General features: G+C 40.1%; 1 protein-coding gene across 20 annotated transcripts in view; it reads left to right on the top strand.

Annotated features, from left to right (window-relative positions):
* The window catches only part of trpm3 (transient receptor potential cation channel, subfamily M, member 3), a 143,358-nt gene that overhangs the window by 95,442 nt on the left and 28,978 nt on the right, over positions 1–18,938 (top strand). For 8 of the 20 annotated variants that reach the window (XM_088993650.1, XM_088993657.1, XM_088993655.1 and 5 more), the window contains exons 9-16: positions 2,961–3,033; positions 8,522–8,622; positions 10,361–10,495; positions 10,579–10,629; positions 13,773–13,808; positions 13,955–14,095; positions 15,737–15,766; positions 17,552–17,844. In XM_088993650.1, the coding sequence (XP_088849776.1) occupies positions 2,961–3,033; positions 8,522–8,622; positions 10,361–10,495; positions 10,579–10,629; positions 13,773–13,808; positions 13,955–14,095; positions 15,737–15,766; positions 17,552–17,844 (860 nt within the window). The remainder of the gene's footprint in view (positions 1–2,960; positions 3,034–8,521; positions 8,623–10,360; positions 10,496–10,578; positions 10,630–13,772; positions 13,809–13,954; positions 14,096–15,736; positions 15,767–17,551; positions 17,845–18,938) is intronic. The other 12 variants (XM_088993652.1, XM_088993660.1, XM_088993654.1 and 9 more) reach the window with 3 other exon arrangements.

Genomic DNA, 18,938 nt, shown 5'->3' on the forward strand with positions numbered 1-18,938 from the left:
GAAAAAGTTTTAAAATACTGTGTCATTCATTAAAAGTGCGCCACGCAGCAATAGCTGACTAACTATTAGCTATCTAGCTAGCTGGCTGGCTATCTGTTGGATGTCTGTTGGCTGACTGGTTGGCTGGCTATCTATTGGCTATCAGTTAGCTATCTAGCGGGCTAGCTATTAGCTAGCTGGCTGGTTAGCTGGTGATCTATTAGCTATCTATTAGATAACTAGCTGACTGGCTATCTATTAGCTATCTAATAGCTAGCTAGCTAGCTAGCTTTTTATTTATTTGAGTTATTCTTGGTTGAGTGAACGCTGGCGCATGTGGCTGCCGCTGCTCACCCATAGAAAAACTGATCCAGTGACTGTAATGTGACCTTGAAAGTTTTGAAAGGCGCTTATAAATGAAATGGATTATTATTATTATTATTATTATTATTATTATTATTATTATTATTATTATTATTATTATATGGGGGAAAAAAATCAAAATAGGACATTTATTGAAGGTTTTATTTATGGAAAAAGTTTTAAAATACTGTGTCATTCATTAAAAGTGCGCCACGCAGCAATAGCTGACTAACTATTAGCTATCTAGCTAGCTGGCTGGCTATCTGTTGGATGTATGTTGGCTGGCTGGTTGGCTGGCTATCTATTGGCTATCTGTTAGCTATCTAGCGGGCTAGCTATTAGCTAGCTGGTGATCTATTAGCTATCTATTAGATAACTAGCTGACTGGCTATCTATTAGCTATCTAATAGCTAGCTAGCTAGCTTTTTATTTATTTGAGTTATTCTTGGTTGAGTGAACGCTGGCGCATGTGGCTGCCGCTGCTCACCTGCAGAAAAACTGATCCAGTGACTGTAATGTGACCTTGAAAGTTTTGAAAGGCGCTATTAAATGAAATGTATTATTATGATTATGATTATTATTATGTTCCAGAGGTCTGACCAGCGCTTTATCAGCACCCCCCGGCAAGAAAAAACAAAACCCGAACAAATTTGAGAATGGACCTCGACGTTATGCTTTTCAATTCCCAAATAAAATCTGAAATGGGACTGAATGAGTTTAAAAAAATGATAATGATCATATAACCCATCATAAACCCTCTCAGGGACTATGGTGACTTATTGGGTTACAGGTTATCATTATGGGTTGCCGAAAGGGTTAAATAAATATTTTGGACGCACTGTAACGCCTCCCTGCATCCGTGCCATTACACACAAGTGATTTGTGTTCAATCATGAGGACCTCAAATCAATACCTTTGCACTCTCATTCCTCCTGGAGAAAGACCTTTTGATTGTGTGTGTATTTGATGCACATGTGCGCATGTATTGAACCGCGTTCCTTATTAGCGATTGTGTGACGGTCGTCAATGGTATTAATCCGGGCTTCACTCCTCATTTTTCACAGGGATGAGTCCACGTTGTCGTCAGCATACAGTGCCAGGATGATTAATGGATCGAGATAATAGATGGGATAAATCACCAATGAGGAGGGGATGACTTTTTAACTCATTCGCTGCCATTCCCGAATTCATTTGGGATTTGAAAAGTGTGACGCGGAGCGCCATTCCCGAATTTGTGAGGGTTTTGGTTTTTCTTGCAGGGGGTGGGGGGGTGCAGATAAAGCGCTGTTCAGACTTCTGGCAATTGTCTCTTCCACAAGGGGGCAGCATTTGCCTTTCGTCCATGTTAGCACTTTGTTCCAGCTTAAGCTGTTGTTAAAGCACTCTATCAATCAATATGTATTTTTATATGTATATTTTGTACAACCGCCCACATTTCAAGCTTAAATAACTCCAGACCCATTTAACTTAGGAATTAACTTTTTTATTCCTGATTAAAGAAGAGAGTCGACCTTTCCTTACTCTGAATTGAATGTTTATGTAGTTCTAAAACTCAATATTCTGAATGTACAAGGGGTACATGCACAAAATACAAATAGGCTATGGCTGACCTTTTGTGAGCATGATGTAAGCTAGTAGCAAACATGCTAAATTGGATGGCTAAAACAGGTGTGGGGTGAAAAAATATCAATAAATTAACTCATTCACTGCAATTCCCGAATTTATTCGGGAATTGAAAATATGACATAGAGCGCCATTCCCGAATTGGTTTGGGTTTTGTTTGTTCTTGCTTGAGTGCCGATAAGGCGCTGGCCAGACTTCTGGCAATGTTTTTTCCCTTTTTTCAATCCCCTTTTTTCTATGTTAGCGTTTTGTTCCAGCTTCAGCTGTTGATAAAGCGCTACATCATCCAATATGTATGTATTATTGCATTGTATTTTGTACAGCCACCCTCATTTCAAGCTTATATAACTCCAGACCAATATAATTTAGGAATTAACAATTTTTTCCTGATTAAAAAAGAGAGTCGACGGTTTCTTACGCTGAATTGGATGTTTATGTAGTCCTAAAATTCAATATTCTGTGGGTCCTGCAATTTGAGTGAAACTGACAAAAAACCCTGGCATTGGAGTGAACACATTTTTGCACATCGTCTGGCAGCGAATGAGTTAAACAGTCATGTTTGTCTGAAAATAATCAGGGGCGTTTGCATTATTTGAACGCAAAAGCAGTGGCATACAGAGGAAGCTTGCAGATTCCCGACGCTCGATGAAATGAAGCCATTTTGAGGGTTGGGAGATGGGGAAAGGGGGATGGGGGGATGGAAAGGGGTGATGGGTAAGGGTGGGGGGGTGGTATGGTTGGATTAGAGGAGTAACTCGTCAGGCATTCAGAACACGCTTTCCCCGCTTTCTTGGCTTCCTCAAGGTGCCCCCCACGCATGAACACATACATGTACGTGCATCGATGCTCTCCCACGAGCGCAACCAAAACTTGAAGCCTTGAGATTAAAAAAAAAAAAGCATATTCCAGCACATTTGTTTTTCTTTTGGTCTTCAAATAAAATGCAAAAGCAGTTACGTTCCTCACCACATTTTCTGTCAACCTGTCCTTCCCAGATAACTGTCTTTCGAATGGGCTCCGAGGGTCATCAGGACATTGACCTCGCCATCCTCACCGCACTCCTTAAAGGTAGATTCTGTGTGTGTGTGTGTGTGTGTGTGTGTGTGTGTGTGTGTGTGCGCGCGTGTGTGTGTGTGTGTGTGTGTGTGTGTGTGTGTGTGTGTGTGTGTGTGTGTGTGTGTGTGTGTGTGTGTGTGTGTGTTTGTTTGTGCACATTTATTATACATAAAATAAGGTACAGTATATTTTTTAGTTCATAAAAAAATATGTTTTATGGGGACCTCGAAACTGATTATTCTCATTTTTAATGGTTTCTTACGGGAAATAAATGTTTGGCGGAAGAACTTTTTGCCTTACACACATTTTCTGGGAACCAATTAAGTTCTTAAGCTGAGGTATCACTGTAGTTTTTAAATGAACTTGTCAGTAAGGCTAAGTGTTTCTCTGCTTATGATATTTTTTTTTCATTTAGATAACCACCAAAACAAAAGTACAAAAAATAAATTATTGAAAATATTTACTTATCTTGAGGCTATGATATTAAATGTAAAAGAAATAACGAGGTGATTAAAATATTTTAAAAATGACATATTTGAGACTGTAGCTTCAATGACAAGGACAATTGAATTCATTCATATTCTTGGTTAGCTGCCTATCTATTAGCTATCTGTTGACTATCTAATAGCTAGCTAGATAGCTTTCTATCTATTTGAGTTACTTCCGGGTTGAGTGAACGCTGGCGCATGTGGCTGCCGCTGCTCACCCGCAGAAAAACTGATCCAGTGACTGTAAAGTGACCTTGAGAGTTTTGAAAGGCGCTTACAAATGGAATGTATTATTATTATTATTATTATTATTCAATGAATGACAAAAGTTTTCCAAATATAATATATAAACGTTTTCCAAATTTAAGTCACACCATACTCTAAGGTGCTACAGTAGAGGTTAGGCTTACACACTACTCACTGACGTGCAGTCAGTGGAGGCAGGTGAGGCAGTGCCTCACCTGTCATCATCATGGAAATATCAAAATGAAAAAATAAATTAAACAGTTAGATGTATTAAGTAATTTGTACTTTAAAGTTCTTGTCCATTTAACTTCACCGTTTTAGGATTTTTTTTCAAAATCGCTGAATTTTCACATTTACCGTTCAAATACTAAGTAGAGACGAGCGGTGACATCATTGATGACGTCAGTGCCTCACCAGCCATGAACCTCACCGCACGTCACTGGCACTACTTCTATCATGCAAACTTGTAGCAGTAACACACCCCTCTCCCCCGGGCATTTATTGCTATGCCTGGAAACAAACAAACAAACCGTATTCTGTTCTTTTTTTTCTTCTCCATCACCCATTCTTTCCGATTTTAATTTTCTTTCACTTCTTTATCCGTCTGTATTTTGAGAGTGGGGAGACGACATTTCAATAAAGTCACGCCGCAGAAGAGCAAAAAAAAAAAAAAAAAACTAGATTTAAGCCGCTCTAGAGTCATTTTACGTACGCAATCCCCCCACCCCTCTCCCATGTGTCGCACCACCAAGAAAATACATGTGAGGGCTTTTAGTGTAAAGTGAAATCCCACCACTGTCACATCATACCCGGCAGCATTTGAAAAGGCGGGATTAGACCCGCATCCATGATCCCGCCCAAAGCTCGACAAACGCATGAATACAAAGCGCGGGGTGGCAACACAGCAAACGGGGACCTTGTGAGAGAAAACGCTTGAACAAACGTTGCAATCATTGATGTCCGCTGTCTTAGGGAGTCAATTATCTTAAGGATTCACTCCATAAAGATCATTTGCTGCAATTTGGCCTCCCCGGTGAAGCAATCAATGTAAGGTCACATGCTTTGAATAAAACAAGACCACCCCGCGCATTAATGCACACAAATCTGCGGTAAAGTGCTTATTAGTGAGCTTGTCCCCTTAATAGTAAGGCTTCATGTGAAATCGCAGCATGAGGCCTCCAGTGATGCGTGTACATGCCTTCAAGTAGGAGCACTTTGTAACGTGATTATGCTGCTGGGCTCGTTGAATATTCTTGTTTTAATACTAAAGGATTATTACGGATTCGTTCACAGCAGATTCGTTTTGTTTAACCGTATTGCTTAAATCAGGGGTGTCAAAGTCATTTTTTGCCGCGGGCCACATTGTAGTTATGGTTTCCTCTCGAGGGCCGTTATGAATTTGGGGAACCCATGATTAGAATGTTTAAATCCCTTCAAATATTACATATAGAGCACACAGCAAATTAATGAATAACTCGTTTTCAAATCTGAAGTCAAGAATAATGACTTTTATTGTGGTTGACATTCAAAAATATGAAATTTGGGCTCAGATTTTAGCAATCATCATTGAATTTAACAAGTTTGATTTGCTTTCGCGGGCCGAAAAAAAATGATGTGGCGGGCCGGATTTGGCCCGCGGGCCTTGACTTTGACACCTGTGGCTTAAATGTTATCAGCGGACGACAAATACTATTTTGAATTTCCAACTGTATTCATAGAGAACTTTATAGAAGCTAGCTAGCTAGCCAATCAATAGCCAACAGATACCTAGCTAGATAGCCAGCCAGCTAGATAGTGGATAGCTAGCTAGATAGCGAGATAGATAATAGATAGCTAGCTAGCAAATGATAATAATAATAATGATGCCCATTTCATGGTAATATCAGAGCATTATCATCAAATGGTGGGCATCCGACGTAAAAGCTTGGCCAAAACAAACATGCGGATCAAACCTCGAAAGATGGAGGACACTGATTTGCTATTGCGACCCCTTGAAGGGAAAAACCGAAAGGAAAAGAAGATTTATAGAGAACATTAAAACAGCCATCGCTGTATACAAAATAATGTGCATGGAGCAATTATCATACATACATACATAAACATCAATAAATAATAAATAATAAATTCTGCCATTCACAAATTTATTCAGGAATTGAAAATATGACATAGAAAGCCATTTCTGAATTTTTTTCAGGTTTTTTTTTTTTTTCATGCTTGGGTGCCAATAAAGCGCTGGGCATGGCCTCTGGCAATGTTTTTATTATTTTCCACAAGACGGCAAATTTCACGACACAATAACGAATGTCCACGGGGTCCACGCACAAAATACAAATAGGCTACGGCTGCCCTTTTCTGAGCATGATATAAGCTAGTAGCAAACATGCTAAACTGGATCGCTAAAAAAGGGGATAGAGGGAAAACAATGACACAAAAGAAGCAACATTTTATCGCTTGTTAACTCATTCACAGCCATTCACAAATTTATTCGTGAATTGAAAATATAACGTCGAGCGCCATTCCCGAATTATTTCAGGTTTTGTTTTTTTTTTTCATGCTTGGGTGCCAATCAAGTGCTGGCCAGACCTCTGGCAATGTTTTTCCCCCTTCCACGAGGGGGCAGCATTTCCATTTTTTTTCCATGTCAGGGCTTTGTTCCAGCTTCAGCTGTTGTTCAAGCACTGTATAAACCGTCATGTATGTATTGCATTGTATTTTCGACAGCCGCCCTCATTTCAAGCTCATATAACTCCAGACCCATATAATTTAGGAATTAACTCTTTTTCTTCCGATTAAAGAAGCGAGTCTATAGTTTTGTAGTCTTAAAACTCAATATTCTGTGGGTCCTGGAATTTGAGTGAAAATGACAAAAACCCCGGCACTGAAGTGGACACATTTTTTTGCACATAACTGACAGTGAATGAGTTAATAACAAAGACAGTAGAAACCACAAAAACAGTCAAACCAAGATCAAATCGGAGTCATGCTGAGTCAAAACCAAAGACTACAAGATGAATTTTCACTATGGACATCGGGGTTGTGGTGAGGGGGAGGTTGTCGAATGTATAGAGGAAGGTCATTCCAAAGAGAAGAACGAGCAACGGAATAGGATTGATCCCCTCTTAGCCTGCGCTCAGTTCTTGGTACCTCTAATAATGTCTAATCAGCAGGTAAGGTAGAGCGAGGCCATTTAAAGATTTGGAAACAGATACAGTGAGACCTCAATTTACGAACTTAATTGGTTCCCAGACAGAGTGTATAAGGCGAAAAGTGTGTATCTCAAAAAAAATGTTCTCATAGGAAACCATTAAAATGGGGATAATCCGTTCCCGGGTTTCCATCAAATATACTTTTCAACTAAATTAGCCTTAAAACTACACACAACATACCTTATTCTATGTATAATAAATGTGCTGTTGTTTTGTAATGAAAGAAATACACTGCATTTCTCCAGCCGTGGTGGGTGTGTATTATGAAAATAGCGCTTATTATAAGGTTTAATTTTCATAAATTTGACGTTTGTAAGACAAAAAGTTTGTAAGATAAGGTGTTTGTAAGTTGAGGTCTCACTGTAATACGTTTTTAAAATTAACTTTAAAATGTTTAGGGAGCCAGTGAAGGGACGTTAGAGTAGGAGTGCTATGCTCCCTCTTACGAGTATCAGTCAAGCAGAAGGTAGCACTATTATGGACCAACTGGAGACGCTTAATGGAGGATTGGTGGACTCCAAAGTAAAGCACTGTACAGGAATCCAATCGGGATGTGACAAAGGCATGAATTACTGTTTCACTGCATTTTCATAAAGTTTTACCGTCAATCCAAAAGGTTTCTTCAGTCCTCTAATTTAGGGGGTGGCATATCCCTTTACATGCCAAAGATGGAGTCTGTTGTTGTTGCTAAGCCCGGCGGCGAGCGGCTGTCCCGCATACCAATCGGGCGTTCAAATGGCTGGTGGCAAAACAGCTCATTTCAGGCAGCTTTTGTGCGTAGAATGAGGCAATCTCTGGCAGGAAAGGCTCCCAGGGTGTTTGTTATACGATTGGCGATGCTTTAGCTCACCTTTCTCTGTTGGGAACCGGCTTTTCGGGGTTCAAGCTTTGTTGTTGTGCTAGACACACCACAGAAAATAAATATAAAAGGAATGGCCCTTCCTCTTAAGATCCCAATGGATGTTGACAGTAGACCCAATGAAGCCACTCGCCGATGTTTAGAGGCTGCTTTGGTTTCCCCAAGGCAGCCGCCGAGTTTGCTTATTGGTGATTTGGTCCTTGAGTTGAACCTGTATTGCGATATGGTGTTGAGAAAATCAGGGTATTTGGTTGAAAAGTAAGCGATAAGCGATTTACATTAAATTTGAACCTCCTCCATCAGAATCAATCGAAATACAGTAAAGTCTCGTTATATCGATATTCAAGGGAGTCCGAAAAAATATCGATATAACCGGGACTATCGATATATCCGACCCTGTTTGCATGTCATTTTCTCCGTGCGTGCATAGAAATAGTATCGATATAACCGGGACTATCGATATATCCGATATCGATATAACGAGACTTTACTGTATCTATTTTTTAATTTAAAGCAGATTCTTTACTTACAGACAGTGTATTATAGGTGTTACCTGACGTGTCGGCGTATACTTCCGCCGAAACATGTCAGGTATTTAAACACCTATAATACACTGTCTGTAAGTAAAGAATCTGCTTTAAATTAGATATCAAGACAGGATGAACTTAGTACAACAATATCAATTTTTTTTTGCCCCACAGGTGCCAACGCTTCAGCTCCCGACCAGTTGAGTTTGGCTCTAGCGTGGAACAGAGTTGACATCGCCCGCAGTCAGATCTTCATCTACGGACAACAGTGGCCTGTAAGAAATCAAAACCTTCGCAAGAAGGCTGATCAAACTGGACCTCGAATGATACCATGTGATCGTTTGGCTGAAAGGTCTGTCAGGCCGAAAACTTTTATTGGATAAATTGGCAGAAACCGCCACGGAAAATCGGTATTGTCGATTTTCGGCAAGGAACTGAAAGAATGTATGGCGAGACAAAAAGTCATTAGCTACGTACGTTGACAATATTTTCAGACAAAGGATTCTAAATGAAAAATTCGGGTGACTTTATCTAATATTATCACTTCATTATATCTTCTTTAGCCTTTCAGTTCGTCTTCTACTCGGCAAACCCTTTCTCCGATTGGCTGACAAAGTTCCGAAAAATACAATTCCATACATAACGCAAACAGTCCAAAATTTGGAGAACAATCAGTCAAAATTACCGCCGTCTTTCAAATGCCGACGCGGTGCTTAATTGACCGCTATCTGGTCATATTCAGAACTACCATATTTATTGTAGTATAACGCGCAAAATTTTCTACCTAAAAAAAACAACTCAAAGTTCGGGTGCGCGTTATAAACGAGGCCTGGGAAAAAAAATCACATACACCGGTATATTTAATGCTTTATCCCTTCCAGGAGGGGGCAGCATTGCTATTCTGTTGTTAAGGTGCCCTTCAGTTTCGATTCTCGCATTTCTTTTTTTTTGGATTGTTTATTACTATTTCTTTAGCTAAGCTTCATTTCCTTTCCTCGCCTCGCCCACACTGAAATGTGAGTTAAGCATTGCTGTTTTGCACAATTACCAATATTCATTATTCACACAATTTCCATTCAGTGTTCTTCATATTTTAATTGATATACAGTGAGACCTCAACTTACAAACACCTTATCTTACAAACTTTTTGGCTTACAAACGTCAAATTTATGAAAATTAAACCTTATAATAAGCACTATTTTCATAATACACACCCACCACGGCTGGCGGAGTGATCTTCGGCGGAAGCACACGACCGAACAGCACCAGAGGTTAAGTTACCAACAGTCCTTATGGAAGGTGACTCTCCTTCCGTAAGCCATCAACGACCATCAAAAAGGTAAATACAACTTTATTTTACAGCACAGTTTATTTCTTTAATTACAGTCCTCATGTAATGCGCCTCTTTCCAAACAGCAATTCCCTTTGACCTTCAACCTCCAATGCCATTCCATCAAGCCATAAATGATGTAAATAAAGTGACTTTATGATACAATGCAGTGTATTTCTTTCATTACAATACTATAGCACATTTATTATACATAGAATAAGGTATGTTGTGTGCAGTTTTAAGGCTTATTTAGTTGAAGAGTATATTCTATGGAAACCCGGGAACGGATTATTCCCATTTTAATGGCTTCCTATGGGATTTTTTTTTTTTTTTTGAGATACACACTTTTCACCTTACACACTCTGTCTGGGAACCAACTAAGTTCGTAAGTTGAGGTCTCACTGTACTGTTACCCGAAGAAAGTGAAGAATAAATGATTATATAACAATAAATGATTTTTATCATGGACACGCATGTGTTGTCACTTACAATGGTTGGTCTGAGCCGAGAAAAAGTGAAACAAAATTTTATACCGATTTTTAATTGAAAATTAGGGGTGCGCGTTATACACGAATAAATACGGTAATCATCTTCAGTTAGTAGTGTCAACAATCACAAGTAGTTGAGAGATGGCGCGACGATGCTAACGTGCATGTTCGACTACTTACTACCGTGTTGCTCAGGTTGGTTCCTTGGAGCAAGCCATGTTGGATGCCTTAGTCCTGGACCGGGTGGATTTTGTCAAGCTCCTGATCGAAAACGGAGTCAGTATGCACCGTTTCCTCACATTATCCAGACTGGAGGAGCTTTATAACACGGTAAGAATATCATTCGGATCTTTGGCGGCAGCGTCGGCCATCCTGATCGCAATGTTCTGCTTGCTTTTTTTTCTCAATTACAGAGACACGGTCCATCCAACACGCTTTACCACCTTGTCAGGGATGTCAAAAAGGTACGAGCATTGCTAAGCGTCATTCTAGAACATAAGCCTTCGGGAATGTTGGCTGGAATGTCCGTGTGTGAAAGATCACATGATGCTTCTTTTGATTTGCATTGTACTGTATCTGTTTTTTTTTTGTTTGTTTTGTTTTGTTTTGTTTTTTTGCGAGTCCTAGTTGCTCCTAACCACAAAAAAATAGAGGCTGGCTGTTCTCTTTCAGCTGGAGCTGCAGGCTGCCGTAGCTGCATAGAGCGCTGTGCATGACAACTCATATCCCTCAGTCGACTTCCATTTCCTTCTCTCCTATTTATTTACTCTGTTCTTTCTCAAAAGGCACACAGCAACCGTTGCAAACCAACAGCGCAGGCATTAAACAGTCTTTTATTCGCAGACTTTGAATTGGAGAAAACAGCTGTGGAACTGCTGTGAGGCTGACAATGAGTCACTGTAATGTGTTTGTTTTGTGTTTTGTCTTCGTATCGTGTTTTGATTTAGTTTTATTTCGTTTCCAAGCGAAAATTTGTGATTCCTTTCTTTGCGTTGCAATCGTGTTAATTTCATCGTGAAGGTGATGAAATATTTTCATCGACTTGTTTGCCTACGTTTTATTTCGTTTGTTGTTGTCGTGCCCACGCCAATGCACGGTTCACCTGCCTGTCGTGGTAAAAAACGAATTTCAGTCCCCAATTCTACCCGTAGTGCCTTGACTGGCCACAGTGTGGCGCCAAACATTCGGCCAACTTAAGCTCTTCCCGAAGTCCCTCGACTGGCCACTGTGTGGCGCCAAAAAGTAGGCTAACAGAAAATTGAGATTTGTCGGTGTCGACGAAGTGCGTCGCCAACTAAGATCTTTTAGGTTTGTCAGCGTTGGCGAAGGGTCTATTGTGTTTTTTATTTGTCAATCAAATCATCTGCGAGGCATTTATTTTGAAGGGGCAATTTAAGATGAGTTTGAAACGATGTGATGAAGTCGCAAAACTGAAATTAATTCCATTCATGAAGGAGGAATTCAATCGCGATACACAGCACTTTTAATTACCACTTCACTTTCGATTTTAGCAATAGGTATAATAGTGTCGCAGTTGCCAGCGGTGAGCGACAACTCGGCATCTTGCCGACGTCAATTGGATTCGAACGCAACCCACAGATTGAGTCTTTGCGGCTGCCGTTCTTGTTCACCTCTGCGGACGTGGCCTTTTGTTGATATTTTGATCCCGAGGCAGGTGTTCTTCTGCTAACTGCTGCTGGGGCTTGCTCTCGGTTGTAATGTGCTCCAATCACCCACGGTGAGAAAGCTCTTGCACACACAAATACACACATTTATTGGCTTTGTGGGCTGCAGCTGCTCAAGCAGAAATGGACTTTCTGGAGGAGTAAATAAACAAAGGCGGTTCGTGCCGGTTGTCACTGCACTTCCACATCTCAGCAGGAAAGGCAACCTGTCCGTTTGAGCTCGAATGAAACAACCAAAATTGATTTACGAACGCATAGACAAATGTTTACATGACGCGATTGCCCGTTGAGGTTACTTTCTTGAAGGGGATATATTTTGACAGTGGCCCGGCATCTGTCATATTCGTTCGGTAAAGCACCCCCAGGATCAAGAATTATTCCACACCGAAGGCAAATTCCGTTTTTGCATGCGGTGGCAGTGGCAGCACCAAGCATCTGTCTTGTCAATTTCCGTGACGACCTGCATACGAGTCGGCAAAAAAAACGTTGCCTCCGTCGTCTCAATATAGTGATCAAATATTGAAGAATGTGGAGTTCATCCAAAGCGCTGATGTGAATCTGGGCAACTAACAATCTGTGCCAAGAGTAAATAGGCTGTTTGGGAATTGGGAACGTGATTAGCGTTGCTAACTTTTGCCTCTTGTCTTGAAAAAATGAATACCGGTGCAACCACGGTACAGTCTGTGAATAACAAGCGTAGCAGATCTCTTTTTTTTTTGCCGAAGTTTGATGTCGCTCGGACAACTGTTTGCTAACAACTACGTATTTACTAATGATAACTGTTTGCTAACGACAGTTGTTTGCTAATGAGAACTCTACTGAGATGACATATACACACACACCGACAGCAAAATATCTCGGGCCACATTACGACTCTATCCCAGAATATTTGTCGCATTATGGGAAGTGGCTTTACTGTTCTACAAACAAATCTGTTTTAAAATACAATAAAAATATATAAATCTGAAACAAAAAAAATACATATTTTTCAAGCTATGCTCGTGAACACAAAATCAGAACGGCTAGCAGGGCGCATCCGAATTGTCATAATTCCATTTGGTGTAATTGTAAGTTGTATTTTTAATCATTTTTAGTAATTTTATATGTAATGGCGCTCGTCGTTCTTCCTTTTAATAACTAACTCCCTCAGAGTCTCTCTATCTCTCTTTCTCCATATTAGCCGCCCATTCCAGCTAGCCTAACGTTTTTCTTTATTTCCTCTCGATCACCCCCTAAACACAAATGAGCTAACTTTTGAAATTTTGTAGTCCTCAAAATCAAATGTGCTCTTTAACTCATTCACTGCCAGACATGTGCAAAATGTGTCAACTCCAGTTCCAGGGTTTTTGTCATTTTTACTCAAATTACAGGACCCACTAAATATTGAGTTTTAGGACTACATAAACATTCAATGCAGTGTAAGAAAACTTAGACTCTCATCTTTCATCGGCAAAAATGAGTTAATTCCCAAGTTGTATGGGCCTGGAGTTATCTGGGCTTGAAATGGGGGCAGCAAATGCTGAAAAACATTGCCACAGGTCTGACCAGTGCTTTCTCGGCAGTCCCCGTAAGAAAAACCAAAACCCGAACAAATTCGGGAATCGCACCCTTCGTCATATTTTCAATTCCCGAATAAATTCAGGAATTGCAGTGATTGAGTTAAAATCATTCTGTACCGTTACATACTCATGGCTTGGTAATTTGTTTTTGTTTGTTTTTTGGGGAGGGCACATGTCTCTGTGTGAGCGACAATCGCCAAATATTCTCTCTTCTTTCAATGTAAAGCACGGACTTGTTGAGAAAACAATTTTATGCTCAGTGCTGGAAGAGAGATCTTGTTCCGTCCCGTTGTGTGTTACTCATTTCCCCTTGCTCGTGCTTATCGTGCGTTGTACTCACTGACACTGTGTGTTCTTTCCAAGCGAGAATATCCAGGGTTCAGTTGGATCTACTTCAAGGTGAATCCAATAATCAAGTTTTCTTTCATAGCCAAACTCAGTTTGATGTGGATTTTTTTGTTATTGTTGTTGTTGCAGTCAGTGTCTATTTTACTTGCCTAGCCTAGAAATTGGCGCCCATTAACACCGCTTGTTTTTTTTTGTAGGGAAACCTGCCGCCAGACTACCGCATCAGCCTCATCGACATCGGATTGGTCATTGAGTACCTAATGGGCGGAGCTTATCGTTGTAACTACACGAGGAAGAGATTCAGGACTCTGTACCACAACTTGTTTGGGCCTAAAAGGGTAAGCAAACTCATCACGTTGCCTTCAACATTTAATTTTTTTTCTCAGTATGAATCATTCATATTAATATTCGCACTCTGTGGAAAATAAATCGGATGGGCAAATTATCCTTGACAAGTACATAATGTGAATACTTTATATTTTAATAATACTCATTTGCAAAGTAGGGACCACAAAATGCACTCCAGGGTAGATTAGCATGTACATTTCATTTGTACTTGTGCTTGATTGAGCAGGGAGTTCATATTTAGCTCAGTCATGCAGGCAATAGCACTCGTATAACTGTTTGGGGGCGGGGGGGGGGGGGGGTTTTGAGCGTTAATCGCAATTGAATGGCGGTAGAAGGACATGAAGATGTAACATTTTTTTTTAATAAATATGATTTGATTAGCTCAATACAGTGATACCTTGGCTTACGAACTTAATTGGTTCCCAGACAGTGTGTAAGGCGAAAAGTGTGTATCCCCAAAATTAATTTCCCATAGGAAACCATTAAAATGAGAACAATCCGTTCCCATGTCCCCATAAAACATAATTTTCTACTTTCTAATTTTCTAACCTTCTTCTTTCACCATCTTGAGGAATGATCCCTTTGTAGGTGCGTTCTCTGTGATAATTGTATCTAGTTCCTCATCATTTGTGTGCTGTTTAGCTTTTTTTGCATCAAGTGCACAGATGGCTTGTGCGGGTTGTTTGTGGAACCTGATTGATGGGATATTTTAACCTTGCAGTCTACACTCTGCCTTTGAACTATCGATGTTTAAAATCTCTCAGTGGCTTCTCTTTAACCGACCAATCACATGGCTTTAACCGAAGACTGGGGGCGGGGAAGAGAGGACAAAAACTGTCGGCTGCCATTTTGTTGTTAGAAGAACGGGCTCGTTCGTGAACGACACATCACTCATTGAGGCAGCTCCGTGTACAAAAAAAATTGTATGCCAAGGTAAAGTTCGTATGCCAAGGTAAAATTGTCAGAAATGTAACGGTCGGAACTTGGGTTGATAATTATTCTAAGTGTTGTCGATGCAACCAGGACCATTCATCTCACCGAGCCATTCGAAAGCACTTTCATCCTCTCATTCGGCTTCGTAACTTATAAAAAATATATATATATATATATATATATATATATATATATATATATATATATAAATATATATATATCCATTTATCCCATTTTCACGTCTCCAACGTAAGCGACGAAAGCGTCACGATGGAGGAAAATGGCGATAACGCCAAGACGTATCAATGCTGAGGCAGCGGGAGTAGGTTCTTTTGCTTTTTTCCGAGACGAAACATAACCTGTGATCATGATCTTACACATGCAAGCGCGTCAACATGTTGACAAAGAACAAAGCATTTAAATCAATGCAGATATCAACCCCCCACCCACTCCTAAAGAAACCAAACCTATTTTTAACCAACCAAGATGATCGCTCATGTATGCATAATGCATAACGCGACCTTGTTTTTGTTTTCTTTTTTTTTTCACTGTTCTAAAATCCACCGCCCCGCTTGACTACAACCGGAGACGTTGTAGCTGTACATGTAGCCTTACTATCTGTTTCACCAGCAACACATTGCTCCATGAAACCCCCAAAGGTGTTGTTCAGTCTGTTCATGTTCTTGTTGCTTTTTTAGCCCAAAGCCTTGAAACTTCTGGGGATGGAGGTGAGTGTTTCCCTCATGGTCATTCCGTCACTACCCATCCTCCTTCTTCCTCTTTTTCCCCCTCCGCTGAAGTCTTCTTCTTCCAAATATGTGCTGATCCGTGTTTTGCCTCTTGTCAGTCAATGTCTTCTTTTTTCCCCCAAAATAATCATCACTGTTTCATGGCTAGACACTGGTTAAATATTTGAGCCCAAATATTGTACATGTCTGGGGTGCCTTTTCTCACAAGAGTTTTTTTTAGTAGGATTTCATCCAAAAGAAGTCATGCAATCAACTGAGCTCTTCGAACTATTTTTGTACAAAAGAAAATAGAGTACTGGATCAAATTTATCTCTGAACTTGTAAAGACCATTTGATTTGTAGTCCAATGTTGTGCTAACGGGTAGTGTGGCTATTTTTTGGGTTTACCGTTTTATGTTTTGAAAATTGCAAGAGCAGATTAAACAACATGCGAAAACAAAAAGGAAAAACAAGACACAAAGCACACCTGGAGGATAATTTTTACACACTCTGCATTTATTTATTTATTTATTTATTTATTTAGTTATTTAGTTAGTTAGTTAGTTAACTTTAATGTGAATTTTTACTGTTATTTTGTATGTATTTCTATTTATTTATAATTTAATTTTAATGAAATATTATTTTTATTATTATCATTATTTTTATTATGTGTATTTGTATTTATTTCTTTATTTAATCAAATATGCATGTTTTCTTGTATTTTTATTTTAAGTTAATTTGTTATTTTATTTTATTTTATTTGTATTTTTGTATATATTTGTGTATTTATTTATAATGTTATTTTTATTCTTTTATATATTTTTTATTTTAGTTGTTATTTTCTTTTTTTATGTATTTGTATTTATTTATTATTCATTTATTTATTGTAATTTCCATGTTAATGGAATAACGTCAACAAGACACATCCTTTTCACCACCGACCCTTAATCACAAGTCTTCAGAAGCTAAAACCAGGTAGTCCCAGGCTTCAGTATTCTATCCGACTGCTGCACTTAAAAATGAAATATATATATATCATGTTGACAGTTTGACATTCGACTAAATTCTTGTGAGAATACGTCCGTCAGAGCTCACAGTTGCGCTGAACTGAATGAGCAATGGCCGACCCCATGTGTGTGAAGTAGCGGCAGTTTTCTGTGAATCGTGCATTTAAAAAAAAAAAATGCATGACCTTTTTGTCTATTTTCTGCCTTTCTCCACTTGTGCCTGTAAATGTTTCCTTGTTAGTTAGCTTGTTAGCTTAAAACAAATACTTTGTAAGCCATCACGGATTGATCACAAGCGATTTATTTCGGATAACCTCAGTTTTTTTTCAAAGTACGTATCGTATCTGGAGCGCAATAGCTTAGCCGCAATATCTTCGCAATTGAACCTTATCTGACTCATAAAGTGATTTGAAATCAATATCTCCACGATGACCGGCTGCTCCAACCGGCAGCGTCAGTCTCTCCGGAGAACGGCGAGTGAACGAGGGTAAACCGTATCACATCATTCTTCTTTCATCACTTTGCTGCTGTGAAATGTAAATTTCTCCACTGTGAGACTAATAAAGGCATATCCAATCCAATCCAATCCAATCCAATCCAATCATTTTCATTCATATGTAGGAGTTAACGTACCACGCGAAGCATAGCATATGCGGATTTATGGTAATGACATCATGCATAATCATCGCCTGCAGAAAAATCTTTCTACATTGCTGTCTATCTATTCTTCCCCTCCTTGTCACATGTCACGGATCTCCCCCTTCGCCCCCTTCGCCAGGATGACATGCCCATCCGCAGGGGCCGTCAGAAAACGACACGCAAGCGAGAGGAGGAGGTGGACATCGATTTGGACGACCCCGAAATCAACCATTTCCCGTTCCCCTTTCACGAACTGATGGTGTGGGCCGTTCTGATGAAACGGCAGAAGATGGCGCTCTTCTTTTGGCAGCACGGTGAAGAGGCCATGGCCAAAGCCTTGGTGGCTTGCAAACTGTGTAAAGCCATGGCGCACGAAGCGTCTGAGAACGACATGGTGGACGACATCTCGCAGGAACTGAACCACAACTCCAGGTGGGTGACGTTAGACACCCCGCCCCTAAGCGAGCTTAACGTACCATCTTCCTCATCAAAATGACCTGATTCTGATTCCTCTCGCTCCCGAGAGGTACAAGTGACATAAATAGAGAAATCTAATGACATTCATCTTCATTATTTAAGGACCTGCGTTGGAGACGATAGTCATCACCAGTCCTAGAGGGAAGCACTCCGCTCACAGAAATAACTGTTCATTTAGGGCAGGAATCTTCAAAGGGTTGCCTTCACTTGCATTAGCAAGGAACTAGGTAGCAACATGCTAGCTAGCTATGCCGACACCTCAAAAACCCATCTTCCTTTCGAATAATCATACATTTCATTTCTAAGCGCCTTTCAAAACTCTCAAGGTCACTTTACAGTCAGAGGATAAGTGTTTTTCTGTAGCCCTTCTGGATTGACCATTTTAGAGCGCCTCGTTGTCCCACTGGAGAAAAGTCATGGGATATATTCCAGCCAGCTGAGCTCAAATGTGGTTCACGGATACCTCGGCTTACGAACGCTTTAGCTAACGAACTTTTTGCTTTACGAACGTTAAATTCGCGAGAATATAATCTTGATATACAAACTATTTTTCGGGAAACACACGGAGCGCCTCGATGAGTGATGTGTCGTTCGCGAACGAGACGGTTCTTGGAGCTCCTAACAAGGAGCTGGAAATGGCAGCCGACTTTTTTTGTTCTCTATTCCCCGCCCCCAGTCTTCGGTTAGAGGATGGATGGGACACATGCAGCAGGACACACGCAGCAGTGAGCGGGGGAAGGGTTAGAGAAACAGAAACACAAACACAGGCAAGGGAGACGACAGAGCTTGAAACAAAAAAACAAAGGCGAAATGGTGAGAAAATGGAAAAAAAACCACAGTGAAATTTGGACTCTTTTTGGGGCGTGTAGGAGGGGGAATATTGTTGTATACTATGTTCGCCGGTTTTGGGAGTGCAATTTTGGTGGAAAGCTGAAGCACTCTAAATTAAACAACGTGGAAAAAAAATGTTATTTATAGTACTATGCGGTTGCTTCTATATAATACAAGAACTGAAAACACACGCACACATTGGGAGTGATGAAAACGTC

Source organism: Hippocampus bargibanti, linkage group LG04 (genome assembly GCF_051943395.1).
Source record: "Hippocampus bargibanti isolate YZ-2025 linkage group LG04, ASM5194339v1, whole genome shotgun sequence".
NCBI lineage: Eukaryota > Metazoa > Chordata > Actinopteri > Syngnathiformes > Syngnathidae > Hippocampus > Hippocampus bargibanti.